Raw genomic sequence first — 26,512 nt, forward strand, 5'->3', positions numbered from 1 at the left:
TATGTCTTGATTACCTCTCATTATTTGTAATCAGTAACATTACTGGCGAAAACATAGATGTTGGCATTCAAAATTTAATGTTTGTTTAGTTTTAAAACAGTTTCCCAGGGTATAGTGTTATATAAACTTAATAGTTATGGGTATAGCAAAAAAAAAGTTGCACTTCTTGATATAAACCACATTTTATTTATTTATTTATTTATTTATTTAAACACTTTATTGTACCACAAAGTAACTTACACATTTTCAGAAATAATTTAAATATAATGTGTACAAAAGCGAGCTTATCCCATAAAGAGATTTCTTCCAACTAACCTTTGAAAATCTGAGAGGAAAGTTGGTTTTTGGGGTGGCACTAAAAATAGATAAGTAAAGAAATGGAATATACTATACTCAATAAATACACAGATAAATTTAATAAATCAAATGTACATACGAATACATATATATTAAGTAATGTTGATACATTAATACATTATACACAATACAAAGACTATAATAAAATGAATGCACAAAATAAAACTATAAATAAATATATCACATGTAAATAAATATTTCAAAAGCTCTAACATGTGGAGTTTGAACAATCCCAAAACTTCAAAAGAGCACCCTTGAAAACCCGAATCGACTGTCTGACCTCGACCGGGAAATTAATAAATTAATAACAAGTATGTATTATCTAATAGGTGTTGTATTGCATCGAGAATGCTGTCGGCGCACCAGCTCCAGGCGGTCAATTTGCAGCTTACAAAGAGGAAGTAATAGAGTACGCTCGGCGTGCGTTCCGGGTTGCTCCTGAAGTACATGCGCGTGCATTGCGCGCTGCTGGGAGCGAGCGCCCGCCGACTGTCGTGCTCGGCTGCACTGTCATTGAAGCTGATGGACTTGAAGCCAAAGACGCTAATGGTATGTCTTTATTTTTATCGTCATTACCATATCTATTCTGCTTATGAAGCAAAATAGACATCTTGTGGCTATTTGAATTGTACTAAAATATTTTCTTTAAACAGATATTGACAAATAGATATTTAGAAATTACATATTTTTTGAAATTACATAATTAGTGGTACTCTTTCATATATCAATGTAAACTTATTAAAACAATAAAAGAATGTATTGATTTTATTTCGTAAACCCTAATGTCTTAATAAAAATGAATAATGACTCCCCAGAATTGGAATATATCTATATGAGATCAAATAGAATATCATTACCGTAATAAGCGTTAAAAGGTAATTAATTAATTCTATACGCTCATAGCCGATCACGTCGATGCGACGGTCATGCTATAACGTTATCTGTATAAATGTGTCGCAACAAGAAGTTGATTGTAAGGCCTTTATATCTCTATATAGAGATTTACCGTACTCAATTTTAAAAAAGTGAGTCTGAGACGAACATTCGTACGTGGGTATATTAGGTTTTTTACTAGAGGTTTCCAGATCATTAGAGGCGATTGTAGGCGATTGATATATGTATGGTCCTCACTCCATTTAAGTATTCATACCAGTATACTCGTAGTATTTTTTTTTGTAATATTGACATTGCGTGGATCCACGTAATTTTTTTGTAATACTGACATTACGTGGATCCATTTAATTTTTGTTTTGTGACGTTGCGTGGATCCATTGCTGACTGCATTAAATGCATATTATTTTTATTAAGTGTATTTATTATATTATTATTTCGTTTATTTGCGCGACGTAAAAATAGTTCCTATACAAAATAAATACTTGGTGTAACTGGCTGGTGTCCGCAACACCAAGTACCAAGTATTTATTTTGTATAGTAACTATTTAAAAAAAATATATTTATTATTTTATGTAACAGCACGTCCGATCATTGAGCGGTAGAGGAAAATATTATTATTGAGTTTCTCAAATGTCGATCGCAAATCTGTTTTTCGTAATCTAAGGGTTTGCCTCATGTACGCATAAGTAGAATCTGGGCGCCCGACATGCAACAAATTGTCGGAGGAAGTAGAGGTCAATATGTCTCACGCGAAGTCAAATGAAAATGAGACAGATTTGACAATGTACTAGATAATATGTTCCTTTGGAATGTGATATAAGTTCGTCGTTTGATAAATACGTTATTTTGATACCGAAACGACACGTTCAATTCTGTTTCACTATATTACTTCCATCGAAACATACTTGACAGTTCTTGATTTAAGTATAAACAAATTCTCTACTGATCATTTAACAATTACAATCGATAAAAACGGAATATGTACGAGGTAAGATTTCAAAATCTTTAGATCTAACATTTATACTGCGAATGAGATTGACAGACTTAGAACAAGCGATATTATTCTGAAATCGAGAAAATGTGTAGCGTACGACAGTTAGCTCTAGATCATTTTTTGAAGCTTAATTGCGTTATACCACTTACCAAATGTACATGTCTTATTATTTGAATTAACATTTTACCCAATTAAAATCGTCTTGGACTGCTTTTGATGTTTTCGTTTTAAAGTAGGAGCTGAGCACAGCAAAATGGTTGTTCATTTCTAAATAAGAGTGACCTAACAATCACAACATGAAATTCCGAATGTAAATATGATTGCCTTGCAAAATTACTAAGAATGTTGACATTCAGTTTAATGTACACAGCAAAAGTTTTGACGGGAGTTTATTCAAAATGGTATCCAATTTTGTACGCAAGTTCTTATTAAGACATATGTATGTACATTTGGTAAGTGGTGTAACGAAATTAAGCTTTAAAATTCGTTGGATGGGGAATGTGTGTGTTGTGTTTTGACGAGTATGACATTGTCATAACATTTTGATCGTAGAAAATACACTTGTGAGGGAGTGAATAGCCGCTTGAACACAATTTATTAACGGTTACAAGACTTAAAACGGTTATTATTAGTGGCAGCGATCACAGCGATTACTCGTGAGCCCTCGTAGCTTAATTTATCGCATCACTCGGCAGCCCGTTTAGAACAACAAGCTTTGATTAGTTATTTATTAATTACCAGACTGCTTTGGTATTAATATTTTAAATTTTTATTCTCTCGTTGTGCTCAGAATGGATCGTGTTTTGCTACGCTCTATTTATTTGGCATTTACGTTTTAAGTTGAATGAGCGTCTCAGGCGCGCGTTCGAGGCTGGCTAGTCCTTGGTCTACGCGGCGTACGCATGGCTTCTGCGCGGACGGCCGCGCGGTTGTATTATTGCAAAGAATTTAAATGTTGTTGCCTAGTAAATAGAACTCAGATTAATGTACGTGAAAGCGCGGTAACAGCCGTGCGAAAACTTTCGCGTCGTGTAACTGGGCGCTCATTGTTTTCGGTGGTATTCCTCAATTCATCGTGGCATTTCACGATGCCTGAAATACGATTTCTGAAGACTTCGAATCCTCGAGGTTCACAATAGAATAGTTCCTAGTGGCATGCTAGTGTCGGACATCTCGTTCGGGCACTGACGTACATGACAGTTGACATTGGACTTTTTAGTTGTTTATTTTTATTTCTTTATATTTTTTTAAAAAGAATAGTATAAATTTTAAATAGGAGAAATTGCTCGCGGCAATAATGGCAGCCCCAGCAGATTCCCAGTCCTTCTTTATAAATGTCTCACAAGTGCATAATAATTGGTAACAAGTGCAGTATTTTATATACATTCAATTAGTGTAATAATTTCTATAGTTAGTAATTTTTCTACTTGTTTTTAGTATTTTAAGTTATATACCTATTATAATTTTAGTGTTAACTAACATTGGTACTTTCGTGCCATCTCATCTTATAAAAGCGGTTCCATCTGAATACCAGCGTTACAGCTGACGAGCTGTGACGTATGCTGAGTTAGATCCGTTGCAGCTAATGTAATCATTAATTTGTTATATTTTTCATTGTTTTGTATCAGTCAAATTTTAATTTTAAAAATTTTGCCCTGCTGCGGCGTCACTCGAACCCGTGTCGACGGCAGTGTTGGGCGTTAATCAATTAAATTTCAATCAGATTAAAATTTTTTAATTCTATTGAAATCAGTTGCAATTAAATCAACTGCGAGGTGTCGCAATTGATTTCAATTGAATTGATTTTAATTGCATTAAATTAATTACAATAAATTTTTTTAGTTGTTCTAAGAAACAATTGAAACTAACAATTAAAACCGACAGTACCGGGGTGTCGGTTGGTTGGTCGGTGAGGGGTTCGGTTAGGGGTCGGTTAGGGGGTCAGTTAGGGGGTGGGTAAGGGAGTGGGTGAGGGGGTGGGTTAGGGAGTAGTTTGAGGATTGGGTTAGGGGGTAGGTTGGGGGTTGGGTTAGGGATGAGTAAGGTGGTGGGTTAGGCGGCGAGTTAATGGGTAAGTCAGGGGGTGAGTAACCCACCCCCTAACCCACCCCCTAACCCGCCCCCTAACCCACCCTCTTACCCACCCCCTAACCCACCTCCTAACCCAACCCACTCACACACCCGCTCACCCACCTACTCACCCTCCCACTCACCCGCTCATCCACCTGCTCACCCACCCACTCACCCACTCACTCAAACCCACTCATCCATCCTCTCATCCACCCCCTCACCCACCCCCTAACCCCACCCCCTAGCCCACCCCACACCCTAGCCGACCACCTTTTTTTTTTGAAAGAAAAATTTTATGGATACCCCTGAGCCCAGAGAGACTCAGGGGTTATGTGGGGACTCTCCCTCGAGACTGGAGGGCCTACCCCACTAAAACCCCCCCGGGTTTCCCTCTCGCCGGTTGAGTCGGCGCCGTGGGATCAGTGAACATTCACCACGACGCCGCCCTAGCTTACGTCCCATGGTCACGGTTGACATGGGACCTGTAAAGGGCCCGAAACGTCGGTTTGTTTGAAAAAACAAATATACGCGATTTAAATCCGGAAAAATATTTTCATTTCCTATGTGTAACAATCGCGAAAACCTAAGAACTCGATTATTATCCTATTTTATATCTCAACCAATCTGGACTTGGCAATGGTTTTTGTATTTACGTGAATACTGATGAGTATTCCGCTGTGATTGGGCTACCAATACTAGAATGTCTTTCTTACTTGTGTACAGGGTTTAGTGATCCGTACTGTATGCTGGGAATCCAGCCAGCGTCGTTGCCAGCGTCGCCTCGAGCCTCCGAAGACGAGGGCCGCAAGCATGGATTCCGGCTAAGCTTCAAGCGTCGCGACGGAAGGCAGCATCGAGATTCCCTGGGTCGACTCCCCGCGCGCTACATCCGAGCTACCAGTGTCAAGCCTCATACACTATCTCCTAAGTGGAACGAAACTTTCAAGTTGTAAGAAAATAACATTTTTTACTTAATTTATTTATGTTTCTGTTGGTTTCCATGAAGTGTCTTCTAATGATAATGAGGTTATCAATGACACTAACCTAGTAAATGCTAATTAACATTAGTTATGAATTTAAACCAACCCCAGTTACAATCTTCAGGAAATATGGGTGTTTGTGTTTCCTGGAATTGTAATTTGAGTTTTGAATTGTTTAAGAAGTTATGCCACAAACTTTGATTCTTGTAACTATTATCTTCTTCCTCAGGAAACATGTTCCTTTGCATCAATCTTCGAATATTTTCATAAGTTTCATTTTGTATATTGCGTAGGTATGTCAGACAACCTAATTGTTTAATTCTAATAAGGTAGGAAAAAACCCAGATGTAATATTTAAGTGTACCCATATAATTAATGCTTTACTCATAGAACACGTAAGAAAAAATGTATCAGTGTGGTTTTACTTAAACCACAAAACACATTTCATTTACCTGAAAATCACTTAAACGAATAAGGTTAATCAATTACGCATTAAATACTAAACTTATTATATATCGTTCTAGATATTTCCATACTGCCAAAAACTGCCTCCGTGGCCGAACGGTTACCATGCCGGACTGCCATGCAGAGGTCCTGGGTTCGATTCCCAGGCCGGGAGAAATATGTGTATGGCCTACATTTATTTGTCTCGTGAGTTTGGGTGTAATTTGTGGTTGTCTATGTGTGTGTCCATGGCACCCGCGACACAGGGTTTCCCTAGTGCGGTGCTATGTTGAGTGTGTGCGTTATTATTATTATTATACTAAACAATATCTATTTTGTATTACAATTCTAAACTATCAGAAGTACGCTTAAGAGAAGAGCCAACAAATAATCTCAATGAATACTGATTTTTCACGGATAGCGTTTAAAATTGTATGTAGAATAATTCACATTTGATTTTACGACAAATATAACACAAGAAAACAAATTAAAAGGCCAGAACCATTTAATATCGTATTACTCGCTGAACGACAACGAAATAAATGTGGTGATTCTCTAAATATTCAATAAAAAATATTTTAGAGTTCCTGGTATGCTTTTTATCAGAAAAATGCGATATTTTTTGAGTATTTTCTTTTTATATTATTATTACAAAGATCGAACACTAAAAAAATTCCTTCAATCCGGCTACATTCATACTAGTGTCGTCACCATATCGTGCCTGGTGCTCTCCCAATTGAGCTACGGGACGAACTACACCTTACGAAATTTTGTATGTGCTTGTTGCAGATCTTTATTTTTGGTTTTTAAAGACTTTTTGCTTCTTTTTATTCTGTTTAACATTGCACAGATATGATTGGACAAAATATTAGTTCAAGTTGTAACGACTATGACCTCAACTTATAAAAGTAATTCAATTAAGGTGTTTCACATTAGCCAGTAATGCGAGGAAAAACTTGAAAATGTAAATCCAATTTTCGTCAACAATCTTTGACCTGTAAAATGCAAACTTAGCCGCTATAACTGGGTACATTCAAACTTTAGTGGAGGCGTAGAATAATTCTGAGTAAACTGAGCTGCTATTTCGGATATAGTAAACAAGATTACTTCAGATAAATTAGATTCACCAAATAATATCTATGATATCATCTAGTAAAATGCTTTAAATTACGCCAAACTACAAGTGAGCATATACTATACATTCTCAACCACATAAGAATCAAGCTTTCTGCATATTCCTTACACTTCTACACATTTTACAAGATTTATCTTTATGAAACTAAATATTTACCACGCGATATTGTTACATATAATTTCTTGGGGATAGTAATAATGTGCCAAATAATTACATAAAATTGCCAGGCAAAATATTAACGATGGTGATGTATTTTACCAGTGATATTGATGATATATCGACGGATGTGCTGCACCTGGACATCTGGGATCACGACGACGAGAGCTCGGTGTTGGACGCTGTATCACGCCTGAACGAGGTGCGAGGCGTGCGTGGGCTAGGTCGCTTCTTCAAGCAGGTTTGCCAGAGCGCCAGGCAGGGCAGCCAGGACGATTTCCTTGGTTAGTAACAAGCAATAACTTGACCGTCTTTCGCCAGGCCTCTATGGTCTGCGGGTGACGCTCTAAGCCAATGTTCCTAGTTGATAGGTTGTCATTAGATATATATTTTAAATTAAAGAAAAAATGTTAGCACAACGAATATTAGGTTCTTCAATTTTAAGAAATCATCAATGTAAAAAAAAAAACTGGAATATATTGGGTTGGCTAAAAAGTTCGTGTGGTTGCCACTACCTAAGCATAAACAAAAATGTTATTTTTTTCATTTTAAAATATTGATCAATTATTATTCATTATTTATTACTATGGAAAGTTTTAAGTTTAGTAAGTAAAGGTGTCCTATTTCAACATTATAATAATACCAAACATGTAAACCAGTTGCGGACACCAGCCCGCTACACCAAGTAACAAATACCAATACCAAACATCTTACAAAGACGTCAAAAACTATTGTTTTTTTAGTTAGGTTGGAATGTGTTACCTCATACACTGTATTCGTTCGACATAGCCCCTTTCTCTTGTTTCGGTCCTTGCAAAATTCTTTGAATGGACTGAATTTTGATAAAAAAGAGACCATGAGTCGACACTTAGAGCTGTATTTTAGAAGTATTCACATTTTTTTTAAAGGGGAATTATTAAAATTACCCGATGGATGACAAAAGACTGTAAGATCAACATGGCCTAATTTATTTTATCGAATGTTTTTCATTCATACTTTACTTTCGTACGGACTTATTGGACAACCCAATAGCTGTTGGTTAATACTTTCAAAGAAAAATATTATGGATTAGTATAATAGATATTTACATGAATATTTCCAAAAATTGCCTTTTTACATTTTATTGAATATAAAATAAGAGTGAAAAGGAATGTGTTTTTGCCAAATAATTGCCAAATAAGTTTGGAAACCAATCCTGGGAGTGTCCGATATGACTTTGCCGCCAAAGTTAATTACGATAAGTTAAGTTATTTACGATAAAAAAATCTGCCAAAGTCCTAGAATTAACCAATGTTATGTTTTACAACATATTAACTTTTTATTTAAAGATTGCTTGACAAAAGTGCGAAAATAAAATAACATATGTTATGTCCTCAGTCTTCATATATCATGCACGTAGTTCGTGTCACTTGCTTAATGAAATAATATGGCTAAAAGCCAAAGCTTTTACGATGAAGTCGCAGCCATAAAAACCACGTAGATCGGTATCTACGTTAAAATCTAGGCGGCGGACACATAATCGATAAGTAATTATGAAGGCAGCGCTTGAAAGCTCGAATGACTCATGCTCGCGCATATAAGGTACCTACAGGTGAACCGAGAATGCACTTTTATCACGGTTCAATTGAGAAGGTGGAAAATATTCTACGTACTTGTTTATTTTACGAAACGACCCGCATTCATATTAATAAATAAGCTTTTCGAAGTGATTATTTGTGAGTATTGATTATAAGTCATTTTATTTAAGTATGTTTAGAGTTTCGAAACTATGATATGAAAAGAATCCTTATGGCAAGACTTCAGTGTTTGCCTGTTGGTCGTAACTGATTTTCTGAGAAACGAAAAATATTTAAAAACATTTGAAAGTATAACATTTAAAAATTGGGTTTTAAACCGTGGGATCGATAGCTGAAGGCGGAGCAACTAGTTGATTGGGCTAGCCATCATATGAAAGGGCTCTCGTTACAGCGTAATTTTCAGGTTAGTTTTCTCCACCTAATTTCGGTGGCAATTTTTATTATTTAAGTATTCCAGTACGACATTAATCTTGAAATATTAAATAATATTTGAGGATACCACACTCAAATATTAAATAAAATACTTCATTACAATATTTAAATAATAAAAACTGCCACCGAAATAAATGGAGAAAACTACAATGAAAATTACTCATCACATGCCAAATAAAATAAAAAAATAATTTGCATCGAATAGTATTTGGCTTATTATAAAAAATATGCGATAATTAAACGTTCTGTGATTTTATCTCAATAGTATAACAATGGCAAAATCATAATTAAAAGAATTCGCTAGCGTCATCAAATGTCTTAATTACAAGTTTGAATAAAATTAATTCACTATGTTTTTCAAATTATAATAGCGGCCTGGCAGTAGGCTGGCTGGCGGCGGCAGTCTGAAAATAAAATCATATTTAAAAGAAACTCTAATGACTAATTATTATGTAACCGGACTGATTCTACAACTGTCAGTTTCTTAACGTTGAGCGACATGTAGCCGCCAAAAAAAGAATTTCAGTACCTACGTATGAATATGGTCCACAATGTTAGTTCAATCTTAGTTCAGTTTTTTTTTATGTCTTAACTTCATGCCTTGACCATACCAGTATGAAAAATAATTTCCTCTGAACTGTCTGAACACAAACCACGGCACCATTCAGCTTCTGTTAGTTATGTTTAAGGATTCTGTAGTTTATTTTGATATAATAATACACCGAATATATTTTATTCAATTACGTAACATATAACCTCCAAAACTTCAAACTGGAATATCGTTGATTTCAGATTTCTCAGATTAGTACCCAAACCCAAAACAAAATTTGACCAGTAATTTCAACACTACAAAAACATAGATTTTCACATACTCTCTCTATATTTTAAAGTTATGTAAACATACAATAATTTGACTGTTTGCGAGTCTGGCGCATATATGTAAATAAAAGGTTATTTAATAAGATTCATGTGTTTAGGTTAATTTTTATACAGAATAAATTTATCTTTACATATTTTTCATAAACGGACGCATACAAATTATGTCAACAAACATTTATATGGGAGTTTGGTATTGGTCTTTCTATTTGTTAATAGGTATAGATTTATATAATAAATGGCTTTCTATGTACTGAACTTCTCTGCATAAAATATGCGGAAACTAAAGTACTACCTTTATCAAACAAAGAACACGTTTGTATTGTTGCTGTCAACGAGCGACAAGTTGTATTGTGCGACGACTCCCTAGGGTACACTGGTGTCACACGCGACTGGTCGCTTTCTAGGCAAGCCCGTCACAGATCCATGATAAATGGTAATGTCACTGACGTGTAACAAGGTCGAGTCAATGTGTTTCAGTAGGTATTTTAATAACGGTTAATTTCTCGGCTGTTGCTAAGTGCTTGGTTTGCAAATGGAGTGTAAGGCACACTTTTGTACTGCAGCGGAACGGAATTTAAGCGAATTTTGGTAACAATATTGCACATAGCATAATGAACTTTATGGTCAATTGTGTAACGAGAATTTCGCAACTGCTGTGTCGGCGACGCCTAGCGAATCCGCTGGAAGTTGCGCGCAGGCAGGCGCAGTGTGACGTCAAACGTCGACGAAACGCTACGGCCTCAAGGCGCAGTTGCGCAAATGCAGTGCGTCTCAGAGCTTTAAATCGCAAAGATCTAAGGTGCACTGCCACTGCGCCCATCACCCTAAGACAAGTTGAAAGCCCTATGTGACTGTAATTTCACCAGCACCCTTACCCTCCAAAACCGAAACGTAGTAATGGTCTCATTACTGATTGGCGGCAGAAATATGTCAGGTGGCAGTACTTCCCTGGACGAACTCTTTCAAAAGGAGTGCTTTTGTTACTAAGCAAGCTTACTTACAAATAGATAAATAAATAATATCAAGTTGACGCTAACATCTTTGTTATTTACTCCATTAATTTTAAGAAAACTTTTGACGGTTTTAATATTGCTTTGATGGACAACTGTTACATTAAGGAGCTTCTAAAACTTAGATGACCCTTTCTACAAGTGGTTGTTGATTTAGTAAACATACAGCGTGTCCCAAAATTCAACGATAAGCGGGCGCTGGAGGGTGGACCTGCGCATAACTACTTGAGGAAAAATAAGAAAAAAAAATTTCTAAGAAAGACTAAATTTCTTGATTAATATTCTTATTCATAATAATCACTTTCACTATGTGCCGAAAAAAGATTATTTGATGCAATTTCTTGGAATTTCAATGGCACATGTGCGTAGTCGATACAATTTAGAAATTAGAGAGAGAAAGATAGCGAGAGATATACGTTAGAAAGAGATAGATAGATGCCCTTTGTTGAATAACAATAAAGCAGGTCCTTAATAAAAATGTTGCAAAAAATATTCGTACCATTTTTAAGAAAGACTAAAATTCTAAATTATTGTTCTTATTTATAGTAATCACTTTTACTATTTGCCGAAAATAGGTTTTTGTTGCTGAAAAATGTTGAATAAATCAAAACAAATGGTATTTCTTCATTTAATTTATTTATTGCAAAATTAACATTATTGTAAATGTTCAAATTGTTTGCCACCAGCATTAATACATGCACGACATCGCCTTAAAAATGATCGTTTTATCTGTCGTGCATATCTTCTACCGTTGATATGAGTCGCAGCTTGATTGACTTTTTGCCGAAGCTCGTCCAATGTTGTGATGGGTTTTGCGTAAATCCTGTCTTTGAGACAACCCCAATAGAAGAAATCCAGGGGGTTAAGGTCGGGTGAACGGGGTGGCCATAAGATAGGACCAAGCCGCCCGATCCAACGCCCAGGATATTCTTGGGTTAAGTATTCTCGCACAGGACGGGCGTAGTGAGCTGGGCAACCATCATTTTGAAACCACATGTTTTGTACATCACTTAAGGGGATGTCTTCTAATAATTCTTGCAAATCATTTTGTAAAAAGTTCAAATAACTATCACCATCTAAGTTTCCTTGTAACTCAAAGGGCACAATCACTTTTCCATTTAATATGCCTGTCCATAGGTTAACCTTGAATTGATATTGGGATTTGTCTTATCTCATCAGGTGCGGATTGTCATTGCTCCAACTATGTAAATTGTGAAGATTTAAATAGCCATCTTTCTTGCAGGTTGTTTCGTCCGACCATAGAACTTTGTCTACGAACTGGGGATCTTCCCGGTGTTTTTGCAGCATCACACGGCAAAATGCGATCCGTAGTGGATAGTCCCGAGGCAATAACGTCTGCACTCGCCTATAGTGATATGGGTGGAGCTTGTGACGTTTCAGAATTCGATGTGCCGTACTTTTTGGGATTCCCGTAGCTGCTTCTATGGCACGTACTGAGGTAGTTGCATCAATGTTTATTTCATTGAGAACTTCTTCATCGCATTCCGATTTCGGTCTTCCAGCGTTTCTTCTGGCAGATGGAAAATGACCCTCCGAAAACGCTCGATGCACATTCAAAAATACTCGATAATCCGGGTATCTTTCAGTGTTTGGGTACCTTTCTCGATACAATCTGCTGGCAGCGTTAGCATTGCACCGACATTCTCCATAAATGAGGTGCATCTTAGCGTATTCCACCGGTGTGTATGGTAGCGGCATGATAAACGATAATCAGTTCAAAATACGCCAAAACTCCAATTCACAGTCCAAAGTGATGCCAGGTCAATTTAGTTTGCAGATCACTTAAATCCAGTCCAATAAGCCAAGCCAAAAGTCGTTAGTACGAGAGCTACGTCAATTGATTACGGAAAGGTGCGCAGTAAACAAAGGAGCAGAGCGTACTGACTTGCTGCGCACCGGAACTTCTCTACCTGCGTTATTGCTATTCAACAAAGGACATCTATCTATCTCTTTCTAACGTATATCTCTCGGTATTTTTCTCTCTCTCTAATTTCTAAATTGTATCGACTACGTACACGTGCCATTGAAATTCCAAGAAATTGCAACACATAACCTTTTTTCGGCACATCGACACAAGAACAATAATCTAGAATTTTAATCTTTCTTAGAAATGGTACCAATATTTTTGGCGCCTAGTTTTATTAAAGTATTATACCATTTTGGAATCTTGGTTAGTTGCGTCAATTTTTAAAAAAACTTGCCGCAGTGGTGTCAATACTTTTTTTTTTACAAAACGATGAGTGAAAGTCGACTGAAGGTAAAAATATTTCAAAATTTTAAGGAAAAAAAATATTTTGATAGATTTTTGGGACACGCTGTATATGCAAATACGGACGTCAGTTACTAATATAAGTTTTAATGGGATAAACCGTAAACGTTGATAAACAGCGAGGCCATCAGTCAAATCATTGATTCGATTTTCGCTTGTATAATGTTGAGCTATCGTTGCTCTTCTCTCGCAATCAATATAAAACTGTAACACAAGTGTCATGTAACATAATGAGTCGTTCGTGAAAATGTATGTTGTGTTACTGACAGTACGTAATAGGATACGCAGTGGGAGAGTGAGAGTTTGTAAACAAAAGCCTTAGGAAATTTCAATAACTTGTTTTTAATTAGAAAATAAGTGCGCATTTGACCTCCATTCACCTGATTAAAAGTGCCGATGAGGTTCACCTCATGCACACCTAAATTATTCCAATTTACTCTTGCTCTAAAAACTCCAAGTTATACACCGTTCAAGGCACAAGTCTGCAGGCAGGGAATTCCAATTCATAGTCGTTCGCAAACAAATGTGGAAGCGAAAGCTTCAAGTGAATCTTTCGAATATCCTTTCGGACCCCAGCCTACGTCTAGTCTCCCGATAGATAGAGGAAGGCGGAATTAAATAACTAACTAAAAATTGTATTCAATGGTCAAGATAGAGTCAGGGTATCCATAGAATATATATTCTATTTTATAGACAATACTAAAAAAATTCCGAGATCGCGATTGAACCTTTCATTGTTAACTAGAATATATCAATCACAGCGGTCCAAAACTGACCCTGGTTTGAGCCCCTACCGCCGGAATAATCCCTCTTAGTCCCGAAAGCCTCTTTTACTGCTCTGACATTTTGAATTCACGGCAATAGGATGAAATGTGAGTTCCCGTCTTAAAATTGGATATAACAAGATTCATGGACGAAAGCGTGAATTCAATATTTATTTACAAGCGGCGTCAGCGGTATGTGTATTTGATTTTATGTGAAGTGGAAATGATTCTGTAAGATGCGAGGACAGGCGGGTGCTCCACTTGCCTGTGAGGATCATCTCTTGTTTATTTATCACTTTCCTTAATGTATGTACGGTATTTTTTATATTTGTAAAGTTATATAAAAGAGTTATATTAATTGTAAACTCTACCGTCACTTTAGTTTCGAAACCGCACGAAAATTTCAGCAATATTTATATTACACGGCTCCAATAAACTTATAAAGTTATAACCCAATTTTAAACAATCACAAATTAAATGATATTGTTATTCCTTGCTCATAATCCTCTAAGTGCCAATTATGTCATGAAATGTACCATTAAATAGAAATTACGTTGTGGAAGACTGCGCTAAAAACTGAGAAATTACCATGTACCTAAACGTAACTTCCAAGTAATTCTCATTTTGTCTCGTTTTCCCTAGCAATTAGAAGTACTTTAATAATATAGTTCAAAATGGCATATTTTTAAAAACTCCTCGTAAATTGGGTTTGAAATATACAGTGCTAAAAATATTAAGCATTAGGAGTATGGAATAGTATTCAAATACAAAAGAAATAAGAATGTATTGGACGAAATATCCCTGAAGGAAAATCGTACTCCGTTAAACGTATCGTACACCATTTTATATTTATTGTTTTGTAAGATTTTTGCAATTTTGTTACATCTAGGTTCCGTAAACATTCCCCTACGGGAGATCCCATCGACTGGCGTAGAGGCATGGTACAAGCTGGAAGCCAGGTCTCAGCGCTCTTCAGTGCAGGGTCGCATCCGCCTGCGGCTGTGGCTGTCCGCCCGAGAAGCGGGCCGTCATGACGACGATAACTATCAACAGGTAAGAACAAAATATCTATAAACTTTAAACATAAATGATGAAGTAATTTTGTGTACTATAAGCCTCGTAGGGTTTTATTACAGTTTCAATTAAAAAAAATGTAAATAAATGTCTAATATCGATTTCTGTTCAACACATTCAAGGTGACTACGATGTAAATATCACTCTAGACTAGCGTTGGGTAATTTTCGGAACAATTTCAAATAGTGCAATCTTTTCTGGAAATAAATCTGAAACATTAATTCGAAGACTCAAATTATGTCACATAGATTTTCATATTATGCTCTACATTTAGAGGTATCTATTAATGTTTTATTTAGCATGAATTATAAAATAAAATTGTATAAACAAAATATGATTTTTTTCAACATGGAAATTTTACCATAACCCAACACCACTCTAGACACGACCAATTTACCATGAAAAGGGAATATACCTATTGATCTATTATGCGACCCACACGACACATAACACAATTTCTTAAAGACCATTTTTATGATCTACCAGTCATGACATAATAGTGTTGTAATATCAGATAACATACTCGTATATATTTAATTTCGAGGTCGTTACATTGTACACACTAATATCAACAGGTTTATGCAATCTACACTAGTTTGGACACAAGCCATAACATCGCCTGAACTTTACCGTAATGGCATGATAAGATCATACCAACTAATTTTACTGTGACTAATGTATGATGTTGTTACGGTGTTACACAACTAATTCACGTTAGTAGTACATACGAATCTACCGTCTCGTAACGTGTCCTGCAAATTTACAAAAATCGAACTTTTTAACTCTAATTTTTTGCTCTGTACCTGGATGAATAATACTCGTATATAAGAATATTATTACAAAGTTAGGTATACACACAAATATAAAGTCCGCGCGAAACGTGACAAACCCGAAACCAAGGCACTTTTCCATCTAACTGTACCGGTCATTTATTTCTGAGCTCTAATACTACTTTCATGTGGTACATTATTATTCCATATTCAGTGTTTTATTTTCACAAACGATTACCTCCATTATCAAAAACGTAAAACTGACTGTTGATAACGGTATAAAGTACAAGTTTCAAACAAACACAAAAAAAGAAAGTTCCCAGATTAAACATAATGAAGAAAGCAACTACATAATGACATTTAAATTTTCCGGATTTTAGCGTGTAGATGGGTACGCAAAATACGCGACTTAAACGAATTTGATGGTTTCAAATGCAATTTACTTTGAGGAAAAACTGACTTAGAATATGAGTTACGCTCGCAAACTTATCATGTTTACGGTCCTACAACCGTAAAAGTGTCTAGTTTAATATACGTATGTAATGAGTAGATAAAAGCTCATCGTGCTATATACAGCATAAACCTAGCATGATATCATACAGATTGATTACGGGCAAAGCCGATATTGTTAATCTGCTGGGCCATTGCATTGCACATAAAACGTTTTATTGGCTTTTTGTAGTGAACCATTAGTCCTTTGTGCAAACCATATTACGTACCACACATATTTATATACTTATACGCATATAGAATTGTATGGTGGCATTTTTTTGTATCGACAACTCCATTTGATAATTTTATATGCATACAAAACATATCTGTACTTCACGCCCTTTTCCCAAATTTAGCTAACTATAAATTCGATTTCTTATAATTGTCCGTTTTAAGTGTACGTTTTTAAATAATCTCGGGTCATAAAACCATTTTATTTATTACAATATTGTGTACAGAAGAATATTGTTATGTTTCGTTATTATTACAGATGCGCCGAGTACAAGTTTTACCGAGTAACCGAGTACCGCATATTGCTCGGTTTAACATTTGCCGTGCCGAGTACTCGGCCGAGTTACTCGGTTCATTACAACAGGAATGCGATGATCCTAAAAGTCCCATTGCTCTAGAATTAGACCGTAAGTCAATGAAAGTATATTGTCGCAAGAGCAGAGTCCTTTCAAATGGTGGGCAGGGCATAAAACAAGATATCCAAAACTGGCACAGTTAGCACGAGTGTTTTTATGTGTGTATCCAGTTCTGCGTTATGTATCCACATAACACACATACCTAAAACGTCAGGTTAATGCGGCCACCTTATATTATTTGTGTACCTTCAAGCATTGTGTATAGCGAGCGGTTATTTTCCGAAGCGGGTAATGTATATGAAGAAAAAAGGAGCAGACTATTACCTGGACGCGCAGAAAGCCTCGTATTCCTACATCATAACTTGCCTTTGTTAAATTTTAAATATTAATAATATAAACTTTCTTTTTAAATTTCTAAATTGCTACAAATTGTTACAATTGTCTAGAATTTGTAATAATAAATCTCTTTTGATTATTTTAAATATATTGTCGGTTTTATTTTGTTATGTCTATAGCTGCAATGCTTTATTTTAACCGGGTACTCTTCTCATGAACCGACTTATTCGGCCGAGTACGAGTAGTAAAAAAACGGCTGAGTACACCGAGTACCGAGTAAAAAACGAGTACTCGGCGCATCTCTAGTTATTTTAACACAGGTTAAATGTTCATCACGTCGTAACACGCATAGTCTTGATTGTTGACAGTCGTAGAATAAATTTGTTGTTTTATTGATTGGAATGTCGCAGTACTGAAAGGTTTCGACTTTTTTAAGAATCACGCTGTACAAAAAATGCTCATGCAGTCTGAGGTGGTTATTAAATAATTCTAGTTTCCAAACTCATTGCAAACTGCATTATAATATAAATAAAGGAAGTAAAATAAATAACTAAATATGAACGGTGAGATGCGAACCGAGAATAATACGCGAACATAATATTCAGTTGTGTCGCTTCGCTGGATCCGGCACGGGTATCGAGCATTGTAGCTATGTAACATGCCTCACGAGCACTTGAGATAACAAGGAAGGGGTACTATTACTAAGGCTTGTGTACTGTAATAACAATCAATTACAAGCACGTGTACTCGTGATTACGTTGTTTAATATTATTGAAATGTGACGCAAACGCTAACACCTACGTAAACTTTGTTTTATTCTCTAGCAGTAATTTTTTTTTCAATACCATAAATAAATGAGACAAGTATAAATAAATACGCTTTGTTTAACAAACTGACAGGCGTATCAATAGATACATTTTCAGTGCCGCGATAACGTATTCACTGAGTGAATTTCTCTTTTAGCCCTGCGTAATCAAGTGAGTCAGCGAATGAAGCGAAATTACGATTAAGTACCGACACAATAAATCCAATTCGTCGTTGCCCGTACCATGTGTATCTATTAATACTGGCTTTTTTCGCTCTACAAGTTTTCGCATCCTAGTTTAATTATTCAGAATTTACAGACAGACATTGCTCGTAAAGTCTCTTCTCTTGAAGAGGGAGAAGACAATGATTTTAAACACGATGAGAACTGGTTATAAAGGATTGAGATAAAAGCGCGATACCTATACTTTTTTTAAAAAGCCTTTTTCAATTCGATCTCGGAATCAAGCTAAATTAGATTTTAAATGAAAATTGACTTTTGTCGAAGGTGCGTCAACATGAGCGACTGTTCGGCGTGCTTTTGGCACATGAAGTGGAGACTGCGAATAATTCAGCGAGTGAAGCGGAAGGAGAAAGCTGCACAGCGGCTTGGGAAACCGAACTTTGTGGAGCTGCACAGACGCTGTTACACCAGCACGCTGTACAGAGCGACATGAGCGCGCTACAGGCAGCAATAGCTCGTTTTGCCGCTGCTTGCAGACTAAATAGCGATGCTCCGCTTGACCCTAAGTGAGTACCTATAGCAACAAAACGTAGTAAGTAGCATAATATAAATTCGCCCCTATTTCATTACAATTAATTTTACTGTTTTGTATAATATCTTCCTTAGATACATGTACAAGCTGCTGACAGAGTTAGAAAAGGCGTGGTGTACAAGTGAGATTACAAGCGGCAGCGGAGACGCGTGCGGTGGAGCGTCGAGAGATGAAGAGCGCTGGCTGGCTGACTGCTTCGGCGAGTATGTGGAGCGAGCTTTGCACCAACTGCGACTCCACAGGGATTTGTATCCAGTGCTTCACCATCTTAGCTTGAACAAGTTAGAATATCCCTAACACATAATTTAGAAAGCAGAAATAATAGAATTATTACCTACGATATGTAGTAATTTCTGTAACGATTTTTATCGAACGTAGCACTTTAAAACTCAAGTAGACTTTAACTTAAATTAAATAATTGTTACTTCATATTTATCACTGTGGTTAAGATTCAAAGGCAAACATTATTGGTTGTGTAAATGAAATGTAAAAAGACCTGGTCATTATTTGTATTTGGTATTCCGAATTATAGAGATTACTATATCTGTTAGAACACGAAGTTTTCTCTTCAGGAATATAGAAAGATAAAAGGCCGACGGCTATACGTCTTCTGCTTAGACAGCCGAAGTGATGAGAAAATGTGAAGATGTTTTGTAATTTTCCTTAGGAATTAAGGACGCTGCTGGATGTAATAAAAGTGGGTAGGTAACATCAGTCGCCTGTCCAAATTTCGTGCCGAGGAGTTCATAACCATGACGGACAAAGACAAATGAATTTTGTCCACACCCTGTGGTTGTGAGATAAAATTTTGTCGCTAGAACAAACAAATAATTTTCCATTTGCAGATTGGAGTTTTTGTTGCGATGCCTAAGTCAGCTGTCACAGATGAAAGCCTTTTGGAGGTGCTGCCCGTTTAACAAGGAAATTAGGTGAGTTAAACGACATTGTGTTTTTAAGACTAAAGTAAAATCTTTACATTGTTTTTCATTTGTTCGTATTAAATAAAATTAAAAGATCGTCATACAAAACAAATTCAATTTTACCTTTGTATCAGTAACGTATACTTTAAATATTCCTTTGTAAAGCTAAGGTTATTACAAATATATTTAAATTTCTGCACTTAGGCAAAATGCTTTGCCTTTATAAATTTCATTCAAACGTTTCTCAGATTCAAGTGTTTGTTAGAGGACTTCATCGGGAATTTCATTTAAATGTCGTTTTGTTAATGTGGATTTATACCAGTGTATACAATTAATAGAAAGGCTGTTATGCTGTATTATAGAAATCAATAATATTAAAAGGAGAAGTTTCATTAATTAGATCGATTGTAAAACCAATTTTTGTTTTCTTTACAAGGGGAAGGTATCGAAATAAACTAATACATTCAAAGTCTATATAATTATATAATTTTATTCTAAATAGGATTACTCTTTTTGAATTGTATATTTAAATATAATCTGTGACTCGAGTACTATTTCCAACGACACGTTGATCAATTTATTTTCCAATGGATACTTACATTATTGGATACATTAAAACAGTGCCGTGCCCAGTTTCATAGTTTGTTTTCAAGGTAAATGTCAACACAGCCGATCCGGCTATATTAAGAACATTACCAATAGATCTTTATTTAATATTCAATCAAAATATAACTGTGCCAATATTGTTAACGCATACGGAATTCGAAATTAATGATAATACAAATAATTGAACTTTGATGTAAGTTTGTCGATTACATATTTTCAAACCCTATGTAACTGAATTTTTAGGTTCTTCAGGGCAAAAAAAGAAATAAAACATTTGAGACAATTATTTTCATATTTGTAGAGCTTACAATTAAATTCAAATTACGGGTAAGTAACCAGCTGTGTTAAATAGGATTAAACAGGTAGTTACTCGTCAAATTTAAATACTATTGAGATTCAGGCTATCCACTGACAGCCTTATCACGTATACAGTATGTGCATAGCATATTGGATACCGGTTTTCCAATATTCATGAATCGATGTTTCTGCACGTTACGTATACAAGTATCGTACAATAAAACCGATTCTACAGGAGTGAGTAATTTTATATAATAATAGTAATACGGAACATATAATATACGAGTATGAGCCAATAGTACGTTTAAACCTTCTTACGGTGTGAGATTACTAGATAACTGTTAGGGTTATATGCTTTTTCTCATAATTTACTCACAACCGTTTGTTAATTAATTTTAGTGTCACACAATGGTCACACATTTATTTTTATATTCTACTACTTCGTAGTAGCAGTAGAGCTCCTTCAGAAAGAGTTAATCCAGGGAAATGTCAATGCTATTTTGAACCGAGTTTGCCGAGAGTACAATAATTCTCATAAAACATGTAAACATAGATTAACTGACTTAGATTTGTTTTCGTTGTCATTAAATAAATATAAAACTTTATTGTATAAATGGTCAGACTAAAAGTACCATAACTTGACAGTTTAATTTAGCATGTTTACTTATTGGTTTTGTTTTATCCATCTATTTGTCTGTAATGTAACATACAAAAAAATGCTTTTGACACGAGCCTCTGATATGTGCATGCTGTATTTGCCTATTATTGGGTTTACACTCGAGTATTTTATGTAATGTTATTGTTTGTTCATGTACAATAGTGTATTTCTGTTGGCAAATCTAATAAATAAATAAATAAATAAATAAGTAGTTACACCTTACCTCTTTCTGCCGCCAAGCAGTAATGCTCGCATTACTGCGTTCCAGTTTTGAAGGGTAAGGGTGCTGGTGAAATTACAGGCACATATTTTAAATTTCTTTTCAATTTATGTCTCAGGTTGAAGGGCGCAGTAGCAGTGCCCCTCAGATTTTTCGCGTTTTAAAGTTCTGAGCAGCACTGCATTTCGTCTTGAGGCGCCTGCCTTCGAGTGGCACTGCAACTGTTATGGATAGGCGTGTCGCTTACCACCAGACACACGGCTTGTTTGTCCCTTCACTTGGTATCATAACATAAATGCTAAAAACTTATCTGTAATTTCTATATCTATAATTGGTCTTTGTAAATAAAATAATATGTCCCGGGCTCCTGTTTAAATTTATATTGTGATGCACTTTTCTCTTATACGGCGTATATGTACGGCTAGGTCTGAAATCGTGGGAGCATTGCGCAAAGGCACAGCGGAATGGTACGAAGCCCTATGTGCTCAAGACACGGAGTCAGAACGTGGAGAAGACCTGGTGAACCTAATTACACTGGTTCAGATCGATTTGCAACAGGGCCTCACTTACTATCATCCACTTTTTGAGACGTAAGTTGGCAAATTGTAGCATTCTTAATTTAAAATTATTTGGATTCTGTTACACAAATTAATAGACATTTTAATTTTTAATTTTTATTTTTATTTTAATAGATTTAAGTGAGGTCAATATTACCTTTTCAATTCGTAACGATAAAATATTGTTTTACAGGCATTGTTAATTTCCTCTTACGAGACTAGCCTATTGTGAGCATTGAAAACTTTTGCCAAAGGATTTCCTTTTCAATTGGACGCATAGGTTCTTAGAAATTCCATTATCAACTTACAGGAAGTCGAATTGCTTGAGGCCTTTATTTACAAACGTCGAAGTAGAGTATTGTTCTGTCCTTAGGCCCCAAGAGACATATCCTTTGAGCTTCGATTAGTTATAACATAAACGTTCATTTTAGTATGTAGGTGACGAATATGTAGGTGAGTTGATGAATTCTAGTGAATTTGGAATTGTAAATATTGACGCATTACATTACAGTACTTGCATTTTAAATTCGAACATTCGAAGAATATTTAGGTATCATTTGTAAATATTGATTTGTAAGGGTTGCCTGATATTGCCGCTTTCGGGGTGCGAGATATGACGCGGCGCGGTGCTGCATTAAAACGAGCAACATTTCATTAAACAAAAAATGAAATCGAAGTTGCAGGAAGCGGCGGCGCCGGGATGCGGCGGGCGCACTTTAGAACTTACTAACTATTGAATAAAGTACATATTTCTTCTAATAAAAGAGTAAAGCCGCGCTGTGCAGCTCGTCGCAGCCTGACCCCGCCCATTTGTCCCGCATCGGGCAACACAAGTGTAACTTAGTTTCTCAACAATAAGTTGTATTTATTTGAACGACAGACTGCGGTGCGTAGTAGATGCAATATAATATACAATTTCTTTCTACTAAATAAAATCGGTATTTGTTTGAGTGCAAAGTAAAAGCTGCGCCGCGACGAAGATTTCTTCACTTTGAAAAAAAATTATACTTTAGTTTAATTTTATTCTTTAGTAGATAGTATCGGCCATTATCAAAATAGCAAATTTTGCATGTTTGTAGAACATGTGTCTCTGTAAAACATTAAACAGAACCGCAAATATTTTTTTTATATTATAGTTTGTACTTTTATCTAAAGGTATTTTAAGGGCTTAGCTCTGCTACTTAATTATATTATATATATAATAAGTAGCAGACTTAATTATCACACTTATTTTCAAAGCCACAAATTTTTCAAAGCTTTGTTCTCCAATTACCGTAGCCTGTCCAGACGCTACCTTTATCTGCAAATTACTTCTCGTTTTAGTCCGGGATAGAGTAGGCTAGTACCATTCAAGATCCTGAGTGTAGAGAGAGAGTACATAAATTTCTAATGACCGTAACTTTTGTTTCAAAATTTCCTAATTTCCATTCCCCTAAGTGTAAATTACATTTTTCAAGGAAATGTGTTGTCGCTTATTGAAGTAAGTAAAAGAGCTAAGAGGCCTTTATGTATTACGATATTCGAATATTTCCCATCACTTCCAGTTTTTGCAATTTTTAAGAAAATGATCCGTGTTCTAAGTACCATAGTATAAATTACTGTTAGTTTTCTAATTACCGTAGTATGAAAATATTGAAGAATTTAAATATTACATACTATTTCGTGACAGTATAAAGCATATCCAAACATTTTATGATGCAAACCAGACTTCTAAATAATTAGACCTTATAATAAAACTAATTAACAACATTTTTGGGAAAATAAAAAAATATGGAGAGAATGTTAGAAAAAAAGAGACTAGTGGCACATCAGCGGTGATAACGTTTAAAAAATAACCCGATTTTATATCAGCGATCGAAAGAGAAGAAAAACAGAGAGATATGAGTAACGAAATGTAGATGTTACCAGTTTAGGAAATGACAGTTAAGTTTAAAATCATAAAAAATTTCGAAAGCAAAACAATCAATTTCATTCAAAGCATGATATTATAAAAGTTACAAGAAAAAATATCAACAACTGAATTGAATGTAGAATTGAATGGCACCATACAAGAGATTCCGTCGATTACGTCTACCTCGGTCATAAAATCAAACTCGTTGGGCTCAACAACTCGCTTGGGCAGCCTTCGGCAAATTAGACCATGTGTGCTAGGCAAAAATCCCACAATGTCTCAAAACCAGAGTATACAACCAGCACGTCTTACCAGTTATGGCCTACGCTTGCGAGACATGGACTCTGACTGCGGGGTTGATTCATCGCTTCACGGTCACCCAGAGAGCTATGGAACGAATTATGATCGGAGTCTCTCTACGCGATAAGATATGGAATGACGCACCAAAGTCATCGATATGGGCGTACGAGTTATCAAACAGAAATGGCAATGGGCTCGAGCCGGAGAGTTTTGTTCTGGAAACCTCGTTTAGGAAGACGAAATGTGGGCAGACCACCAACGAGATGGTTGGACGGCATCAAAAAGACGGCAGGGCCGTCCTGGAATAGAATCGCGAAAAAATTATGCTACACTTGGTTAACGAGTATTTCTGCCGATACAAGTGCCATTTCAGATTTTTTAAATTAATTTAGAGTGGGTTTTTTAATAATTAATAACAAAAAAACGTTGAACGAAAAAAAAAACGTACGTTGGTTTTTTTTATATACTATATTTTTATGTATTATTACTCATATATTTATTAAATTTAATATTATATTTTATTTTTGTGTTAATTAATATGGATGTTACTTTAGGGATAAATGATAGTTTTTACTCGTGCTCCTCATCTCCAAGCCATTTTCTTAGTGCTGATGACAGTAATGATTCCATCGCTTTGACTCTGCATGATCAGTTATCTTCAGCCTTCTGCAATTTCCCCAAAAATTTCAATGTTGTTCATATCAATGCTCAAAGCGTCCCCTCTCACTATTCTGACCTCCTTGCTTCTTTCATAGATTCTCCTGTTGACGCTATTCTTATATCAGAAACTTTTCTAAAGCCTTCTCTTCCTTCTACTCATTTCAGTCTTCCCGGATTTAAGCTCGTTCGGAATGACCGGACGGGAAAAAGTGGTGGAGGGGTGGCGTATATCTGCGAGCTGATATTCAACATGTTGTTGTTGATGCTTCTCCTAACTTGTATTCTAACTCCGCGGAGCACCTTTTTTTAAACATTTCCTTGCATCACAAGAAAGTGCTCCTTGCAGTTTTTTATAGCCCCTCCCTTAATATCGACTACTTTCAGTCCCTTGAGTGTCTACTCTCCGACCATTCTCCTTCCTTTGATCACACTATTTTAATGGGTGACTTTAACACGTGTTTACTAAAAAATGACACTCGTGCCCATAAATTACTTCCTCTAATTTCTTCTGTCAACTTGCATATTTTACCTTTGTCTGCTACTCATCATTTTCCCAACTGCACTCCATCTCTTCTTGATCTTATGATAGTCTCGTCCCCTGAGCATTGTGCTTCCCATGGACAGTTCTCTTCTGTATTTTCTTATCATGACCTTGTCTTTTCTCGTATAAAATTCGTTTTCCTTAGTGTAAGTCGAAATTTCGTATTCTCCGAAATTTCAAGGCTTTGGATTGGATTTGGAGGCGCTCAAGAGTGAGGCGGGTAATATTGACTGGACTCCTGTGTTGGACTGCGTAGTTATTGATCAGAAGGTAGCTTTGCTCAATGAAAATATATTAAGGCTTTATGATCGTCATGCGCCTTTAAAACGGGTTAAAATCAGACGTGCACCTGCACCCTGGTTATCACAAGATATTAAGATCGCTATGGCTCTCAGAGATAAGGCGAAACGACGCTGGAAGAGGCTTCCTACAGATGACATCCTAGCTCGTTTTAAATACCTGCGTAATCGCTGTAGTCGCTTGTGTAGAGATGCTAAGAGACGGCACATTCACGATAACGTTGAGAAATGCGATTCCACTCAGATCTGGAAATTCCTAAAGTCCATTGGGATTGGTCGATCCACTGCTTCTGGTGATTCGTCCCTTCCTGATCTTAACGCGCTTAATAGACATTTTTCCCTACCCCCTGTTACTTTAGATAAGCATCGTAAAAGCGCTACCCTTCGCATCTTGGCTGACTATACTTTACCGGCATGTACCTCTTTCTCCTTCCGGACTGTTGCCGAATGTGAGGTCAAAACCCATATTCTCTCTATTTCTTCTACTGCTGTTGGCAATGATGATCTCAGATCCCGTATGATTAGCCTCATACTCCCTGAACTTGTCCCTATCCTCACTCATGTTTTTAACTTCTCTTTAGAAGCTAGTTCTTTCCCTTCTCATTGGAAACTCGCCCATGTTATACCTTTACCCAAAACGTCTAACCCTACTTACCTTTCCGAATTCCGTCCCATCCCATTCTCCCATTTCTATCCAAAGTCCTCGAACACATTGTCAACAAGCAGTTAATGTTGTATCTTT

General features: G+C 36.1%; 1 protein-coding gene across 2 annotated transcripts in view; it reads left to right on the forward strand.

Moving 5' to 3' along the window:
* LOC113227900 (BAI1-associated protein 3) overlaps positions 1–26,512 on the forward strand; it is a 118,286-nt gene that overhangs the window by 67,775 nt on the left and 23,999 nt on the right. For both annotated transcript variants that reach the window (XM_026460988.1, XM_026460989.1), the window contains 8 exons: positions 687–906; positions 5,039–5,264; positions 7,136–7,314; positions 14,872–15,035; positions 18,554–18,795; positions 18,896–19,102; positions 19,667–19,750; positions 21,948–22,112. In XM_026460988.1, the coding sequence (XP_026316773.1) occupies positions 687–906; positions 5,039–5,264; positions 7,136–7,314; positions 14,872–15,035; positions 18,554–18,795; positions 18,896–19,102; positions 19,667–19,750; positions 21,948–22,112 (1,487 nt within the window). The remainder of the gene's footprint in view (positions 1–686; positions 907–5,038; positions 5,265–7,135; positions 7,315–14,871; positions 15,036–18,553; positions 18,796–18,895; positions 19,103–19,666; positions 19,751–21,947; positions 22,113–26,512) is intronic.

Source organism: Hyposmocoma kahamanoa, unplaced genomic scaffold (genome assembly GCF_003589595.1).
Source record: "Hyposmocoma kahamanoa isolate Upper Pololo Valley unplaced genomic scaffold, ASM358959v1 220, whole genome shotgun sequence".
NCBI classification, from domain to species: domain Eukaryota; kingdom Metazoa; phylum Arthropoda; class Insecta; order Lepidoptera; family Cosmopterigidae; genus Hyposmocoma; species Hyposmocoma kahamanoa.